Raw genomic sequence first — 18,516 nt, 5'->3', positions numbered from 1 at the left:
GAAGTGGGAATAAAACACGCTTATGTCATCACCTTTCTATGAGTGTTACCCAAGTGCATTATGGGCACCTTTAGAGTTCACCTTCTTTTTTTTATTTGTAAGTTGTTAGGTTGTTTAAGCCATTGACTATTGTCAATCAATTTCATTTGAGTGAATGACTGTTTGTATCTATTAATGGGCAACATTAAAATAAATAAAGTACACTGTACACTGTCAGAAGTAACTGTATATTTACATAGAAATTTCAACGGTAAAAACCTGTTTTGTTCAAATACAGTGCTGCAAAAAGTTACTCTGAAAAATAACAGTAAAATGCTGGAAAACCTGCTGTGGGTAGTTTACATCAAAGAGGGGGTGGGGCACAGGCAGGTCTGTGCTCCACTGCACAGCCTGGCTCTCTGTGCTGATCTGACAAACAGACACTCAAAGGACGTCCTTTCAAAGTCATTTTTGGACATATAATTTTAATCTTTAGTTTTGCTTAAAGTAATATTTTGTTTGCTGGTTTACATTTCCTGTTTTCTACTCTAAAATGGTAATTATTTTTATTTTTATTTTCATCCTGTAGCTTCATTTGGCTCAGCCAGTTTTGAAGTAGAAATGTAAAACACGTTTACAGTTACCATCTGCTGCTGAGAAAATCAAATGAAGCTACAGAGCCAACTTCAGAAACTAAGCTACAGTTAATCACAGAAACTAGCTGTGACCAAGGGCGTAGGTTTGCATAGGGACGGTAGGGACATAACACTACCAACTTTTCAGGAGGCACAAATTGTCCCCACCAACTTTTAAGCAACTTTTTGCATTATATAATGAGTTCAGTTGTATAGGGAATTTAGATTGTCTTCCCATATGTTGTAAGGATAGAATTGACCCTACCGTTATTAAGTGAACTATTTGCATAATGTTCAGACTTAAATTTACCCCTTTTCACTCACTGAATGAGCCGGTCCATTTTTTTTTCCTCAAACGCACGTTAGATTGGCTAATGACTCCCCCCCACCGACACACACACACACACACACACGCACACTCACTCAGCCCCGACAGAAATACGTGTCGACAACATGCCGCCTCCTTCGCAGAGGAGGGATATTAGAAGTTTTTTTCGGCCAGCAGCAGCCACTGTAAGTAATGTAAAAAGACGTCAGTGTTTTGGAGGTGGGGAACACACCACTAAATTTGCTACTGAAAGTACGACCTGCATCAGTTAGCAAACTGCGCATGCGCAGTACTCTCTAGAGCGCTGATTCCTTTCTTTGAGGGGCAAGCGTAAACAAAGTCTTCGTCAGTTCAGAGGTCATTACAGCCACACAGCGCTGTCTGGAGTGACACAGACTTCAGCAGATCATCGATATCTAACCCAGAGCGGCCTGGAATGTTGGTGAAAAACATGAGTTTTTGAACGATTAATGCAGTTCTAGGAGCGGTGCTGACTATGAGTTTGGCTGTGCTTGTGGACAAAAGCAGTAGTGTTTTACCTGAAGGAAGGCTCCATTTTTATTTATTTTTGTTATTCTCTAAGACGTTTTTTCAGTTATATTTAATTTATTTATAAGACAGACAATGTTGAGTGGTTTAAGACAAATGTTTATTTTTGCAGTCAGTGAAGAGATTATTAACAAGTTTGTACTGTGTATGTTAATATAATTTAATGTTGTGTTCAAATATTGCAATTTAGATTCAATTAATTAGGTTCATATTTGTGAGAAATGTAGCCCTGACCCCCGTTCACCCAATCTGTTTGGTCTTATTAATGTCCTGTCCCCAGCAAAAAGTGTACATGCAGGTTATGCTGTTATATTGTCCCTACCAATGTTGAGACCAAACCTACGCCCTTGGCTGTGACAATGGCTCAGTCCATGGAGAATTGGCTTTGAGACTGGAGGGATGCTGGTACAAATCCTGGCATGGACAAACATTTATTTATTATTTTCAGGTAGCTCTAAGACAGAGGTACTGTGGACGTCATAAATGGATGTTCAGTAGACATCATCCGGAGTGATAGTCTACACCTTCAGGAGCCCAAAGTTAGACGTCCAAAATGGCGTTGGGAGGACGTCCTTTGAACGTCTCTTTGCTCACTGGGTACTTGTTTAGGCAGGCCATCCTTTGACCCTGTCAAGGTGCTTTTTCATGAAATTTTGCTGCCACTTTGTGAGTGTGTGTGTGTTTGTTTGAACTGTTTGCTTGTTTGTATGCAACAATGACTGCTGATTTAATTCTGTAAAGCACTGTGTGCCTAACCTGACACACCAGACGAACAGTTTCATATATCCGCCACGGAAATATTTCACTAGTCCATCTGGGTAGCAGCTCCAGATTTGTTTTCAGAGGCAGGCCTTTACAAAAAATCAGCAGCTGGTGATTGGATGACCGCTCTGATTGACACACTGACCACAGACCAATCCACATGAAGCCACGGTGTGGCGTAGCTTATGTTTTCCGCTGCTGAGAAACAATAGGCGAACAACTACAGGAACACGAGAAACAGTTGTGAAAAAGGCGTTAGACGACAGCTTCCGTTTTTATAAATTTAACTTAAGAATCAAAGGAACGCTGACAAGTACAAAAGTCTGTTGACGTCACGTCTGCTTGTCACTTCCACTGCTACCACTGCACCCACAGCTCCCGCCTCTCTTCCCTGACTGGGCCGGTCAGAATTAGCCGAGTGAATTTGTTGATCAGCTGAGCCTGGCAAGATGGATCTGCAGGATTTCAGAAACTGAATCAGACAGGTCCATCTGCTCTGCAAGGTTACTGTGTGAGTGAAAGGTGCAGTAAAATAAATGTGACTTCCTTCCTTTATCATTTAACACAGTGAGAGCTGGAAACTTCGCTCAGCGACTTTCTGCTTCCACTTGTCATTTTGCACCCAGGCTGCAACCTCTGGTCTATAAAAATACGAAGCCACTGCAGAAATGTAAAAACCTGCAGTTCCTCCAGTGTCCACTTGAGGCCGTCTGCATAAACCACATACACACTCACACAGAAATCTGATTTTTACAGCAGGAATTAACATGTTTACAGCCTGGTTCAAAAAGTGAGTTTGGTCTGAATAGATTGTTTCTCTACCAGCACTACCAGAGGATTTGTTAAGTTTAGCTTGTTGCACAGCTGGATTGAGGTCTGCATCAAGGGATAAATATGTCAGCATGATGTGAGTTGACTGTCAAAGCCAACATAAACATAAACACTCCTTATTTACTGTTCATCTCACTGTTGGAGCTGCTGTTAGGGTGAGGGTTGTAGGAATCTTTTAGTACAATGTTTGAAACAAGTCTGAGTAAAAAGAAGTGACGTCCTGACATCTCTCAGATGAGTCAGGCATGTTCCTGGGATTATCATCCCTTGGCTTTTTTGTCTCGCACCAAGGTCACATCTCCTATACACAAGAACACACACACACACATGAGGAAATGCACACAGTTGCCTCGACTCTCTGACCCAATTCTCAGTAGACTTGAATGTGACATGATCGCTCAGGGCAGAATTAGCTGTGCTCTGCTGCAGCCATGTACTGCCCTGTGTGTGTGTGTGTGTGTGTGTGTGTGTGTGTGTGTGTGTGTGTGTGTGTGTGTGTGTGTGTGTGTGTGTGTGTGTGTGTGTGTGTGCATCTGTGTGCCTGGAGCATGAGAGGCTGCTGCAGACAGAGAAATAACACACACATCAGCACACCCTCAAATCCAAACAGCAAGAGACGTCACTCTGCTTTCAGTCATGTTTTATACTTTGTGATCTACACTCAAAACACGATGCTAATGTGTGTGTGTGTGTGTGTGTGTGTGTGTGTGTGTGTGTGTGTATGTGTGTGTGTGTGTGTGTGTGTGTGTGTGTGTGTGTGTGTGTGTGTGTGTGTGTGTGTGTGTGTGTGTGTGTGTTTGTGTGTGTGTGTGTGTGTGTGTGTGTATGTGTGTGTGTGTGTGTGTGTGTGTGTGTGTGTGTGTGTGTGTGTGTGTGTGTGTTCCAGGAGGAGAAGGTGAAGCTGACATGCACAGACAGAATGCTGGCGTACCTGACCACTGTGGTCATGATGTGTTTCATGGTGAGTCCCCCTGCACTGTTACATCATCACTCCTTCTATTTCTAACACACGTTTGACATTTGGAGGGAAAATATGTAAATAAATTCCCCTGAACCGACCGCAGACTCAGACAACACGCAGAAGAGCAGGGGGAATTTTAAATCTATATCACTTTGACCCAACAACAGTAAATATGACAAAACAAGCCCCATGACACATTATTATTATAATTATTATTATTATTATTATTATTATTATTATTATTATTATGTGGTACGTTTGGCTGTTTTATAAAACAAATATTAAAGATTCTCCATCTGTTATTGCTGTTTCCTGTAAAAAAGGTTGGCTGGTGTTGTGTCTGTGTTGAATCAGCATGTTTGAAGTCAAACTTTGAGCGCTAATGAGGCTGCCCTGCTTCCCACTCACTGCTCATAGATCTGTTAAAAATTTTAATTACTTGCAGATGTTCAAAGCCCATCTCATTAAAAGATGTAAAATAATTCCTATTTTTGAATGAAATTAGAAAGATTTTTTACAGTGTGAGGCTTTGAATCCAATCACAGTTTATAATGAAGAAAACAAAACAACTTGAAGCTGAGTTTGGTGTTGGAGAAAGTAAACATTTAGTTTCAAGCACGAAGCAGAATGAAGAAGTTCATTTTTCTTTCTGAAGCAGGCGACTTCCACTTTTACAAACCTTCCTTTCTATTTTCTTTTCTTTAATCGTACATGTATGTGCAATCACATCTGAAGTGTCAATGCTTTATCTAACAGTCCTGTCAGTGTGTTTCCACCAGCCCTCATGTTTCTGTCAGATTATCACCTGTCTACTCCTCACCTTCAGATCGCTGTGACCTTCGCCATAGTCTTCGGGGTCATCCTGTACCGCATCAGCATCAAGGCAGCTCTGCACATGAGCAGCTACCCCGCAGCTCGCTCCAACATCAGGGCCACCGTCAAAACCACCGCCGCCATCATCAACCTCATCGTCATCATCATCTTGGACGAGATCTACGCCGCCATCGCCCGCTGGCTCACCACACTGGGTGAGGGTTATTAACAGTCAAGACGGATGCTCTGACACAATCCCTCTCATCAAAGTCTGGGTCTTTGTTCTGAGGAGGGATTTCCAACATGAGGTTGACTGATAATGACCCGTCAGTCTCCAGCTGTTGATGAGATCCCGTGAGGCTGTGATGGTTCTGACCTCTGACGTTCAGCTTCAGCTTCGTGGTGGTTTGAAGACATTCTCTGTATCTGTGCTGTATCTCCTGACGACACTGACTGCTCTGTTACTGTGATGCTTTGTACTCAGTCCATCACAGATTGACTTTTATTGGCTGTGGAACCAGACTGCTGATGCTTTCTGTCATGATCTGACAGCTCGCTTGTGATGCTTCAGGATAAAATGATGAGTGAGTGAGATAATGAAGTCACATCAGATTTCATCTCTTTTGCAGAGGTCCCAAAGACAGACAAGAGCTTTGAAGAGCGCCTCATCTTTAAGACTTTTATTTTGAAGTTTGTCAATGCCTTCACGCCCATCGTCTATCTGGCTTTCTTCAGGGGAAGGTAAATGCTCACCTCTCAGTCTTTACGCTCACCATGGTTTTTATAACTCCCTCTGTCTGACCTCGTGTCTGTACTTTGATGTGTTTGACTGACAGGCTTGTTGGCCGGCCGGGAAACTACCTGTATGTTGTTGGATCGTACAGAATGGAGGAGGTAATTAATAAATTCAGATTTATTCATTTATTCTAGATAAACTCTGCTGTTATTTAGCATTTACGATCACCACAGACAGGTCAGACTTAAAGCAGCTCAGTCTGTTTTTGTCACCATGTTTCCACTGACTAGATTACAGTAAAGGGCCATTTCACCAAATTGATGCCATTTGCATACCCAGGTTATACAGTCTATAAATGCCTGATAAAATGATCAGTAAAGCTCATTGGTATGATTTCACATTAAAGTGATACTCCGGGATGGAACAAGTTGGGTCCTATCACAAGGTTTAGGGCAGAAATTACCCCTACAGCAGTGTTTTTGTGCAGCAGAAGCCCAGAGTGCACGCGCCACACACCCCCTCCCTGCTCGTCTGCCAGTTTCCTCCTCCCACCAAAAACTCTGATATTGGCCTGCATTCACGCTTTATGAAGAGAATTTTCAGCGCCTTACTTTCACACAAAAACACTGCAAAATAAGGCTCTAGTTCTCATCGTGTCTGTTCGTCCTGACAGACTACCTGCGTTTGTTTATATCTGGCACGCCGTGTGCGCGGACTGATACACTAAGCGCCTCGTAGCCAGCTGTGGCTCTGAAGTGGAGGTAGCGCTGTTTTACGAGAACTAGAGCATTATTTAGCGGTGTTTTTGTGTGAAAGTAACGCGCTGAAAATTCTCTAAATAGAGTGTGAATGCAGACCCATATCAGGCTTTTTCGGTGGGAGTCCGTTTATTTGTGTTTTTGGTCAAGTAAAATATGTCCCCGTCTGAGTGCAGAGGAAACCGGCAGAGGAGCAGGGAGGGGGTGTTTGGTGGGAGCGCTCTGGGCTTCTGCTGCACACAAACACTGCTGTAGGGGTAATTTCTGCCCTAAACCTTGTGATAGGACCCAACTTGTTCCATCCCGGAGTATCAGCTGAAAAAAATGATATTTAAAATACCAATTTAAACTACCTTTAACACTGGAAAAACAGCACTTGTTTCCTGTCCCTGCTTCTTAAAATAAGATTTTTACCATCAGATAAAATTATTAAACTCCTTTAGAGAGGTAATATTTTTACATGTTTATGTAACTCCATATCTTAGCTATGCTTTAAGTTTTTTTTTTTTTTTAATAAAAAAAAACAATATTTTTATTATTTTATTGTTTTAAGACAAAAACATTTGTTTAGTTTTGTGTTTGTGTCGTTATAGATAAAGCTGCTGTGATCAGTGTCATTTTACTGAAAAATCAACCTGCTTTTATGATTTCATGTACAAATTCTGGAGAAATTTTGTAAAATACATTAAATGAAATGGTGTCTTTATAACTTCCCCACCTGAGTCTCCATCAAAAGAAGTCTGTTTCCAGGGATGATGTTATTTAGTCTGGATCCCTCCTCTCTGTTGTCTCTCTAAGCCCCGCCTCCCGTGGCGCTCTGCTGCGGGCTCTAAGCCGCCGTCTCTGTCTCTCCCTGCAGTGTGCCCACGCAGGTTGCCTCATGGAGCTGTGCATCCAGTTGTGCATCACCATGCTGGGCAAGCAGCTCATCCAGAACAACCTGTTTGAGATCGGCATACCGTGAGTGCAGAACACACAGACAGACACACACTGTGAGGCATGCTGTCTATGGCGCTCATACACAGAGGAGACACACACACACACACACACACACACACACACACACACACACACACACACACACACACACACACACACACACACACACACACACACACACACACAGGCTGAGCAGCAGGTCAGGTCATAGTGTCAGGGTTCAGCAGCCTGCAGAGCAAATAGTGCACACCTGCTCTGTGCTGGTGTGAATCTCAGACACTGTTACCTGTGAACACAATGCTGGACTCAGTTAACCTCCCTTCTGATGCTAACAGTCAGCCTGGCTCTTTTCCCTTTTTATCAGTAAATGTGTCAAAAATGTGTTTTGATTAAATTCTTTTGCCCCTTTTTTCAGGACAAATTCAACTTTCAAAATCATTTTTATGTTTTGGATGTTTTAATTTGTGTGAAATGACAAATAAATAAAAAACAGACGTGAATATTTATCAAGTCTTCTCCTTATAAAAACTGTAGATGAGCAGGTCTAAAGGTTTTCAGATGACAGAAATTAACTTTCCACTATAATACAACAACACAAGCTCTGTAACAGTTTGATAAAAATTCGATTATGACTCACATTTTTTTCATATGAAAAATCAAGTTGGTATATAGGACAGTAAAGATAGATAAGCAGTTTGAAACAAAGCCAATGAGAAAAAGATTGCATTGGCTATTGGAAATAATTAGTTCAATAAGTCTTGGCATAAATACCTAGTGTATACAAACTGTTTCCTTACTGTGTTTGGGACGGTGACACACTCCCAGTCTCCTCCTGTACCTCCATCTGCTCTTCCTCCTCCAGCAATCCAGCAGGAGCTCTCCTCTTCCTCGTAGATCTCTGTACCATGTACACCACCACTAACACTATTTATAAAACAGCGCCTGATTAAATATTTCAATCTCATCAGTGGAGTGGGACCTCCTGTTGAGTCTGTGACTCTGGCTGTCCATCAGTCATGTGGCTTGTTGGACTGAACACACAGCCGGTGTGAGCTGACAAACACAGTCAACACGCCACAGAGGGGAGCTGGACTGCAGACATAACTGGTGTATTTTAGGTGTAACAATGTAGTGTAGGTCATTTTCTGGCGACAGCATCTAGTCTTAAAGGGTTAACCTGTAGTTTTTACCCCTTCTTTTATCTTGACTGGAAACTGCTGGGGGTTAGTGGCTTGCTGAGGTCCTACTCCATATGACATCACGTCCTGCCCGACTATAACTCATCAAATCCAGAAATGCTGAATACTCATTCATGCATCAATCAGTTGAGTTTTTTTTTATTTTTGGAGTGCAAAAGCAGTTTTTCAAACATCAATCCACCGTGAGCTCAACACATGAGTAGAAAAGGAAACACATCTTCTTTCATCAGGCAGAAACCTGGAGCAGAGCCAGAGATACTGTTAGCATGAATAAATATGCATGAAGCTGAATGGGTCAATCAGGAAGGATGGAGGAGGAGAGGGGGAGATACAGATGCTGAGATACTTCAGGTGCTTTTTCATCAAAGGTTCCTGGAACTACTCTTCCAGGAACTGGATGGCTTCTGTGGCCAAAATAAAAGTAATTGCAAGCCACCACCAGACCAATAGAGGGCAGTAAGACAACACTGAAGGCCAATCAGCAAAATTGACACCATAGAAGAAGAGTTCTGTCATTCATGTGTCCCTTTTGTGGTCCAGGGGAGGGTGGAAGGACGTTTTGTTGTCACATAAAAAATGTCAACTGAGTCAGAGACAGGAATCACGAGCACCAGTCCTTAGACCAAACCTCAAATCTCCAGATAAATCTACGCTGACTCACAGAAGCACGCTTGGAGCAGTCATTTACTCTCTGATTGTTTGGGTTAAAGCTTCAACACGTCTGATGTCTTGTGTTGCAGAAAGCTGAAGAAACTGCTGCGGCAGAGGAAGTCAGAGCTGGACTCGAAGGAACAGGAGGAGCTGAACAAGTCAATGCTTCGCCACGAGAAAGACCACATCCTGGGTCCATTTGTTGGCCTCAGCCCAGAGTACATGGAGATGAGTGAGTCTCACACACACACACACACACACACACACACACACACACACACACACACACATAGAGCCAGCATGGCCTGCTCTTTTCAGTCATGGAGTGGTGAGTGATTCTCTTCATGAGCGGCCTGCGGTCTGATCCTTCTCCTGCTCGTCCTGCATACGTCCTTCATCTCCTCGTGGTCTGTGAGAGTGTTGTCTGCACCCTGCTAACCTCTGCACAACAAGTCAAACACATTAATGCTCAGCTCCTGTAAAGGCTTCTTACTGTTGCTGCCACAGTAGACCTCTGCAAATGCCACCTCTTTCAGCAGCGTGCAGGAAACCTGCAAACATCTCCCTCTGATAAATGCAGGAGAATGCAAATTAACCCACACGCTGAGGGATCTTGACCTTGAGCTTCATGAAAATCCAATTCATGGTAGAGCGTCAGCAGTCATGTGGAAACAGATCACGCATGGCGTCCTCCAGAGGTCTCTGTGCATGTGCGTTAAGTAAAGATACATAAATTACAGGCTCTGGATTTTATTGCATCTGCTCAGAGATTACGGTTATTGCAGTTGGGTAATTTCTCTTTGGAGATCTGAATTATTAAGCAGTTGATCCGTGGGTCCCAGCTGAGCGGGGAAGATCTGGAACGGCTCAACAAGGCTTATTATCCTGTTACCAAACATCTCAGTGCTCCTGAGAGAGAATTAAAGCCACCTCCAGCTGAACGCTCGATTTCTTTATCTCTCTTTGACCAATGATGAGCCTGGAGGAAGGTTTCTGAAGCAGCTGCTGATTGTTGAATGAGCACTGAGCGTTTCCAGTCTCTGCTCTGCCTCCAGTCTGGAGGCGGTCAAGGTGACGGTGTGGTCGGGAATATCCAGCCACCTCTCCTCCATCTTATTCAGCAGAGATCTCACGGTGAGGACATGTGGCTCAGAAAGCCTCTGCCATCTCTTCCCTCATGGCTTTGGCCTCATGTGTATCACTGTGCGTCTCAAACAGGGCTTCACATTAAACTTTCTCACTAGCCACTGCAGCCAGTGGTTTCTCAGAGTTACTATTCACTCAACATTTTCACTAGCCACAATTTGTTGTTGCATAATTATGTTATATGTGATTAAAGCTGACGAAGACATGCTACGGTTCACTTGAACTTGATTTAAAACCTTTTTTAGATGTGAATGACCCCTGTGCACACTCAAATCAAGACAACATCCATGTTTCATGCTACAGGTCATTATCAGGTGTTAGCTCTGATAAGGTTGTGCTTCTTTTTATGGAAACATGCCTTCTGTAAAGACAAAGTCATAAAATCAGTAATTTATTATTGCATGTAACTAAAGAAGTGAAGGGGTATAGGAGATCGAAAGGATCAAAACTTTAAGAATTAATTTAATTAATTTTGGGATTAACTTTTCTAAATTAATCATGTATAATTAGTTATCAATAAGTTTACTGTATCTGTAGATGCTTCAGGTATAAAGAACTGTGAGTCTGCCATTTGGTGTGTGTTTGAACTCCAGCCACATGCTGTCGTCCATCAGGCCACCATGGACCACAGAAAACACTCAGTGACAGATTTTACTGTTTCCTTTGAATTTGTTTTGCTGACTCTGTCAAGCCAGTCATTTGTATTTTTCCTCTCATGTCTGTGTTTTTGCATCCTTGTGATTTCAATGTGAAAAACAGTGAAAAACAGATTCACAACTCCCTCCATCCACACGTCCAGAGAGGGAAAAACATCCTTCACCATCAACCTCAAAAGATAAAACCAGAGAAACATCTGACATGTAAGCTCACAAAGCACGTGTTAGAGAGAAACTCTGCTGAAAGGCTTCCTTACACATTAACTATTGATCAGATGAGTCAAACACTTTGATTTTAACCATCAAAGAATAAATACCTGTGTGTGTGTGTGTGTTTACATGTGTGTTTGTGTGTGTGTGTGTGAAGTCTGTGCCTGGTCAGAGCACCAAACCTTAAAATGAAGTGAAACAGGAGCAGCAGAGGGTTCTCGCCTCAGCTCATGTTGTATTGATCCTTAAATCTCTGGAAGTAACGAGTATTGATGGACTCACTTCCTCATTACTTCGCTCCTTGATGGACATGTGTTGGTGGTTGAGGCTATCATGCATAATTGACCCTGGAGCTGCCCCTAAAATCATTTTTTATCAATAATTGATCAGACTGCTTGTACTGTGAATAGGTCATGATGGAGATAACCATCAGAGCCTTTAAGCCTGTGGTAGCTCCTAGTTTTGATTCAGTGTAGCGATCATCAGGGGTTAGGAGAGGATTTCTCCTACGTTCAGAGGATGCAGGACATCTGCACAGATAGGAGAGCACGTCTATGGACAAAGTCGGGTTTGGTATTTCTGGGACCAAAGAATCAGATCAGGTCCAAATAAATCAGAATTGATTTTCCAGTGAAGATGATCATGAGGTCGAAGCAGCAAATCTTGAAAAACGGATTGAGACACAAGAGTGAGCATCAGCTCCAGAACACAGTCCAGACTTTTCAAGCTTGGCCGTGGCACAGTACCACCTGAGGAACTGGAGGAAACTTTTTCTTTTTTGAGCTTGATAAACAGAACCAGGTAAAAAAGCAAATTCACAATAGAAAGGGGAATAAACTGAAGAATAATTAAGAAGGAATCAGGACAGAGAGGCTGTGTGTGTGTGTGTGTGTGTGTGTGTGTGTGTGTGTGTGTGTGTGTGTGTGTGTGTGTGTGTGTGTGTGTGTGTGTGTGTGTGTGTGTGTGTGTGTGTGTGTGTGTGTGTGTGTGCGTGTGTGTGTGTGTGTCTGTAAACAGTGTGATTATAACAGTAACAGTAAACTAATGAAACAGGAAAAACTAGAATGTCATTAAAGTGTTCTTGTATCTCTTTGACACTAAACGACCTGACAAACACACGTTCTTTATCCTCTGTATCAGCAGAGTCTAATACAAAACAAACAAATATTCTGTTTTCTATCCGTCCTATCTGTCATATCTGGCTCACACTAAGGAGTTCGCCTCAGATCTTTTATGGAAACATACACTAAGCTGAGACAGTTTACCTGCAGATTCATAATCGTGTGATTGACGTATGTGTGAAATCTGCTCTTCACAAATAATTACTTGGACGTTCAGTCACTAAACAAACGGACCATTAGTCCAAATGTTCTGGTTTGGAATGGCCCGTTTAGCTGCAGTGTTAGCTGCATGCACAACTGCAGATAATCAGCCAGTGAACTAATGACACCATGAGAGAGACTCAGGTGAAGATTATGTCATAATTCAGGGGAACCTCCTGGAAAACCCAATCAAACAAACTCAAACTGCAGATATCTCCCACTCATAAACAGCAGTAACTCTGCTGAGAGGTGATGGTGTGACTGAGATTTATGACAATCTAAATTTGGTGTATGGCTACACATCCCCACCTTTCCAAAGGATTGTCCACTGTCTCTGTACACTTGGGGGTCTAATTTCGTAGACCAGGCGCAAGAGCAGGCGCACCTGCCCTGCGGCGGCCTTTGCCCCGCAGACAGGGCGTGACCGGTGCACTTTGCAAGTTTCCTGCAGTGCCAAGAGAGGCGCAGTCAAGGCGAAGGGAGGCGCAGAGGTGCGCGTCCACGCCTCCCTCCGCGCAAATGGCAGAGAGGGAGGAGAAAAGCTGTGAGTGGGTTTAACACAGCTCAGCGCTGTTTTCACAAATCAAATGAGTGCCTCTTCTCGCCTTTTGAGGCGCAGCGTCTGATTGGTCTGAGTGATCCCCAGCACCGCGGAAACAGTGCCGGTAGCAGAGACAGTCAGAGCCGCTGTCCCTGCAGCAGGAGAATGGACAGCGGGGCACATCAGAGGACACGAAGCACGTCACCTTGTGGGCCAGCTCCCGGGACAGATGTAATCTGTTCCTTTGTATTTATTCGGAGTAAAAAATTGAGAGGCAGTTACACAGCTGGCTTATCCATTCAGAATACTTTTAAACCACCTGCACTCCTGGTTTGTCATCTCCAAATAGCAGAACCTTTGGTGATATACTGTATACTCTCCCAGTGTCTCCACCTCATCCTCCTTACAATAATGTACTCCATCTTTTTAGATCAGGTTAAGAATAAAGACTAAAACAGAGAAATATGGGAAATGATGGGTAAATCCTGAGTGACATACATTTATTTTGTCTCTTTTTTCTTTGTCTTTTCTCTCCCTCTTTTCTTTGAATTAAATTTAATGACAGAAGCCAGATATATACTCAGTATCAGATGTTAAGGCTGTTTATTCTTTAATTGTAAGATGTGCGCCTGTCACCAAATTACAGCTGCGGAGGGTGCGCTCCGCTTTGCGCCGAGAATAGACCAGGTTGGAGCTGGCGAGCTTTCAGCGCACTTTCTACACTGTTTTTGGCACGAAATTGTCACTGCGCCAACATGAATCTGCTGACACCTCCCCCTGGTGCGCCGTCAACTCCCCCTGGCGCGCCGTCACACCCATCTCTGCGCAGACGGTCTAGCAAATTGTCAAATTGGCAGCGCACGGCGGTGCGCCGCACAAAATTAACACTGCGCAGGGTGCGCCAGGCTTGCGCCCCCTCTGCTTCGCCACGAAATTAGAGCCCTTATTCTCAAACGGTAAAGCATGGCGGGATGTCCACCTTTAGACAGCTGAACATGTGCTGTAATCCTGCTGTTAGCGTCTATGATGGTGGTTGGTTTGACCTGGATGAAAAGTTGAATCCCGTCTTTCACTGTAACTTCCTCCATGAGCTGAACCCTGCATGTAGCATAAACCATCTGCTCATGGGCAGAGGAAGATAACGTAAGAACCAAGTAAAGTTCACTGTTCTGAACCCAGGTAATACTGTGAGGAGCTCATAGAAAAGAAGGCTTAGACACCAAATTTAATCCTAAGGACTAAATAAAGACTATATAGAGACTATATTTAAATAGTAAATATTAAAAATAGCAGAAACAGATATTATATATTCACAGTAAAGCTACAATCAAACTGTTCACTAACCTTATCATCAGACCTGAAACTCATTACCACCCTAATGTGACTGGAGCAGTTGTCTGTTTTGGTGCTGTTTAACATTTATCCTCTTGTTGATGTCTTCCATCTGCTCAGTGGAGTCAAAATAAAAACACTAATCCTGGCTGGATAATAAGTGCACAGGAAGGTGACATGTAGTCTGTTCTGCCTCTTTTTTCCCTTTCTTCAAACAACGCTGAACATATGTTCAGGGCCTCACAACTCCACAACATATCACCAGGAAGCATTTACAAGATTACAAAACACAATTAAAAGAGAGCTGATCCCTGATAGCGGAGGCTTTGACGTGCTCAGTTAATGAATCCTCAGCACTAATTACACTGAGTCTTCATTACTTCTCTGACACAGTGCCTGAAGCTGCTCTCAGGTCAGTGAAGAGTCAGAAACACTGAACACTCCTCAGAGTTAAGGTACAACCATGTCCTGGTTGTAAAAACTTAATCTTAGCTCCAATTTTCAGTTTTCAGTTTGATAGCCATCCATTAAAACATGGAGTAAGGTGTTGATCCGACGTCTGTCCTGGAGTTTGTAAAGTCACTTTCTAAAGTGGGAGGTGATGTTTCCATCCTGATGTCTAAAGGGTTTGTCCTCCTGTCTGTTCCTGCAGTCATCCAGTTTGGGATGGTGACTCTGTTCGTGGCCTCCTTTCCTTTGGCTCCACTCTTCGCCCTCCTGAATAACATCATCGAGATTCGCCTGGACGCCAAGAAGTTTGTCATGGAGCTGCGCAGACCGATCGCAGCTAAAGCACAGGACATTGGTGAGTGGAACATGTCACACAGGTCTGTTCTTCTCTCTGCAGTCACTCAGACACATCCAACCTGAGCCTTTCTACTTTACAAAGCTGCTCACATCCCGACTGACTGAGGGTGACAGCTGGAGTTAAAGGTTCATCCTCAGTGCCTTTTAAATTCAACCTCTTTCAGTAATTTGTAGGTGTTAAGAGAACAAGTCTTTCCATAAGAGGCTGGCTTTCAAAATAATAGCTCTAACCTTTAACCTGGAGCGCTCCAGACAGACAGGATTTTTACATTGGATTAATTGTTTTTACCTTTTAACTTGGTGCTTTCTGAAAGACTGACAAACCAGTCTGTAACACCAGCACAGTGAGACGGACTGGTCTTAAACCAGTTAGAAGTCAAAACCTGGCAGAGGCTGTGAGGACCAGAGAGGACCAGAGACAAGAGACTCTGAAAAATCACAGAGATGGTAGGAGGCATTTTAACAGCAGGTTAAAAAAAGAACAGAAAACGTTGTTTGCATGTCAAAATAGTCAATCGTAAAATCCTGATCCTGCCATCATCGCTTTGGTCAAAAGCGTCCGCTAAATGAAACTGTAGAGCTGTGGAAACTGTATTTTAAAAAAAATCCTGACATATTTTACCCACATCGCCTCCTCATGGAGAACATCTTCCTCGGTTTAGCCAGCGTGTCTCCTCACTGTGTGCTCTCCTGGTGGATTCCTGTGATTGTTTCTGCCCCTCAGTGACCCTCTTCATTTTATACAGACTGTGTCTGCCATCTAGTGGTGGAGCAGGGGACAGCCCAGTATCCATACTCACTGACTGTTCTCTGTCTGTAGGTATCTGGTACAACCTTTTGAGAGGTCTCAGCAAAGTAGCAGTCATCGTTAATGTAAGTCCTCAAAGTGTGTGTGCACAGACACACTCTGACTCACAGCAGGATGCTGCAAATAAGTGTCCAGGTGTATTCAGGAGCTCTGCTGCTTTCTGAGGACGTCATGTGAATTCTGTCCTGCAGGCCTTTGTCATCTCCTTCACCTCGGACTTCATCCCTCGGCTCGTCTATCAGTACATGTACAGCCCTGACGGCACCATGCACGGCTTCGTGAACCACACCCTGTCCTACTTTAACGTCAGTGACTTCCAGCCGGGCACAGACCCTCTCCAGCCCATGCACCTGGGCTACAAGGTGGAGGTTTGCAGGTGAGGATGAATACAGAGTTGACATTTAACTGTGAATGTATTTAAACTAAAGAAAATCTCCCTGCATCATCCACTCTGAGTGAATGAACTGTTTGTGTGCAGGTATAAGGACTACAGAGAGCCCCCAGGGTCCAGCTCACAGTACGAACTCTCCAAAGAGTTTTGGGCCATTCTGGCTGCTCGCCTGGCGTTTGTCATCGTCTTTCAGGTTAGAGATCACAATCAGATTCTCTGAAGTCCAGCAGACATCCCTCTCACTTCTGTTATTCATGTTTTATGAGAGGAGCACATCATTCAGGACAGACGTGGGAAAAGTCAGTCTGTTCATACCAGCTTGTTTAGCCATGCCCTTCAGTGTCTGATGCTCCTCGTGGAGGGAGCTGGACAGCTGTCGGTCAGCAGGCTTCACCATGACTGAGTCACAGACTGAACCAGATAATCTGAGTGTGACACCATCAGTTTAGGGGTTTCAGCTCTTTAACTTCACTCTACTTTTATGAGATCCTGAAGTGTGTGATTTCACTGGCGATGTGCAGTACCTGTTCTCTGATGTCTGATTTGTGATTTCTGTGCTCTTTTACTCCTTGCTTCGTGCAGAACGTGGTGATGCTCATGAGCGACTTTGTGGACTGGTTGATCCCGGACATCCCCAAGGACATCAGCCTCCAGATGCACAAGGAGAAGATCCTCATGGTGGAGCTCTTTATGAAGGAGGAGCAGGGCAAAAGGCTTGCAGCGCGGGACAACCACGCCCAGGACAACTACACCTCCCCCTCCTCAGCCAATCACAGCCCTCCTCAGCCTCGATCACGACCCGTGTCGCACGCAAACTGCTCCTAAGCTTCAGCTCCTGGGCTCTGAGGAAACAAGCATCAACAGCAACAAGCAAACGTGTGTAAATAGGTCAAGCAGCAGCTGGTTAAGGCTCTGACGGTTACTCATTCCCTTTTTAATACTAACACAGCTTCGCTGCTTTCTTGTGGTTTGGGAAAAGTGCAGAAATGGTCCTATAGCTAAACTTTGACTCTTCATAAGACAGTTTTTAAAGACTGGTTGTTTTAAATCTTTCCCTTTGTTACTTTGTTAATTCATTAACCAAAACTCTGGGAGAAACAGCACTAATAGGAATTGGGACTGCCACACATTATTTATTGGATGTATTTGGAAGGAACAAGCCATTAACCTCAACCTGCTCGTGGGACTTACCTTGTTGAGATCATTATTTAGGACGTCAGAGAAAGCAGTGCCAAACTTTCCTGGGAGTTCATTTACGAGCAGTAAATTCGAACCTGCCAGCTCTCCTGTGGGACATTCATCCAGGACGTCCTCTGAGAATCCGTCCAAATGGTCCTGCCCTGAAGACTCCTCCAGTTGTCCCACCGCTGAGACTCACACAGACCCTTCACCTGCCAGCAGCGTGATGAACTCAGACCGGCCTCTTTCTTTCTTTTCTTTGTTTTTGCACAGATATAAAGGAATATTAATGTACTTTTGTTGATTATGCAACATGGTGCGGCTTGTGTGCTGCGTTTGTCGGGATCAGAATCAAGGTTTTGGAGGACCTTCAGTGTCGAGCCATCCACTGATTTCTACTCTCTAATGAGCACAATGTTGATGTTACATTTTGAATATGAACTAATTGCCTGACGGCGCTCGGTGCCATGATTCCTGGAAGAAGATGTCGCCGTGTTTTTACTCTCCTTGATGAACTGGAATTCTGAAAGCCGAAAACAACGGTGAGATTTACAACAGAAATACATCATGATGTCATTCTGCCGAACTGTAGATACGTCTAACCTCTCCACATGAAACTATCTCAGTGCCCCGTCTGAAATCTGTTCCTTCCTTGGTCACAAGGGGGCAGTACAATGAACTTAAAAACCTTTTTCTAAGCTCTTCAGTCTTTCATAGCCGTGTTTCTTTGGCTCGTGGAGCTAATGAATAGAGGAAATCTTACCTCTGACCCCAAACATGAAGCACGGTTCATACAACTGAGGAGTCTGAGTCACATGATCCATGATTTATACAAACCTGCTGACATTTAAGGTGCAGTGTGTAGTAATCAGTGACATTCGGTGTGAATATAATACTTGTCTTACACCATAAAGCCCCCCACCACGTTTAAGAACAGATATGGTAAAAATGAAGCAACAGAGGTGGATTTAAACCCGCGACAG

General features: G+C 43.7%; 1 protein-coding gene across 3 annotated transcripts in view; it reads left to right on the top strand.

Annotated features, from left to right (window-relative positions):
* The window catches only part of ano1a (anoctamin 1, calcium activated chloride channel a), a 77,571-nt gene extending 59,124 nt beyond the window's left edge, over positions 1–18,447 (top strand). For all 3 annotated transcript variants that reach the window (XM_074666401.1, XM_074666402.1, XM_074666400.1), the window contains exons 15-25: positions 3,971–4,045; positions 4,872–5,073; positions 5,488–5,599; positions 5,695–5,752; positions 7,212–7,312; positions 9,231–9,373; positions 15,001–15,153; positions 15,976–16,028; positions 16,155–16,339; positions 16,442–16,547; positions 16,937–18,447. In XM_074666401.1, the coding sequence (XP_074522502.1) occupies positions 3,971–4,045; positions 4,872–5,073; positions 5,488–5,599; positions 5,695–5,752; positions 7,212–7,312; positions 9,231–9,373; positions 15,001–15,153; positions 15,976–16,028; positions 16,155–16,339; positions 16,442–16,547; positions 16,937–17,179 (1,431 nt within the window). In that variant the 3' untranslated portion in view covers positions 17,180–18,447. The remainder of the gene's footprint in view (positions 1–3,970; positions 4,046–4,871; positions 5,074–5,487; positions 5,600–5,694; positions 5,753–7,211; positions 7,313–9,230; positions 9,374–15,000; positions 15,154–15,975; positions 16,029–16,154; positions 16,340–16,441; positions 16,548–16,936) is intronic.
* Positions 18,448–18,516: the final 69 nt, after the last annotated feature.

Source organism: Halichoeres trimaculatus, unplaced genomic scaffold, assembly GCF_033239565.1.
Source record: "Halichoeres trimaculatus isolate MK-OKI-2021-1 unplaced genomic scaffold, fHalTri1.1 fHalTri1_scaffold_3, whole genome shotgun sequence".
Taxonomy (NCBI): domain Eukaryota; kingdom Metazoa; phylum Chordata; class Actinopteri; order Labriformes; family Labridae; genus Halichoeres; species Halichoeres trimaculatus.
Note: the sequence above shows the minus strand (reverse complement) of the source record. Positions and strands in the feature narration are given on the sequence as shown.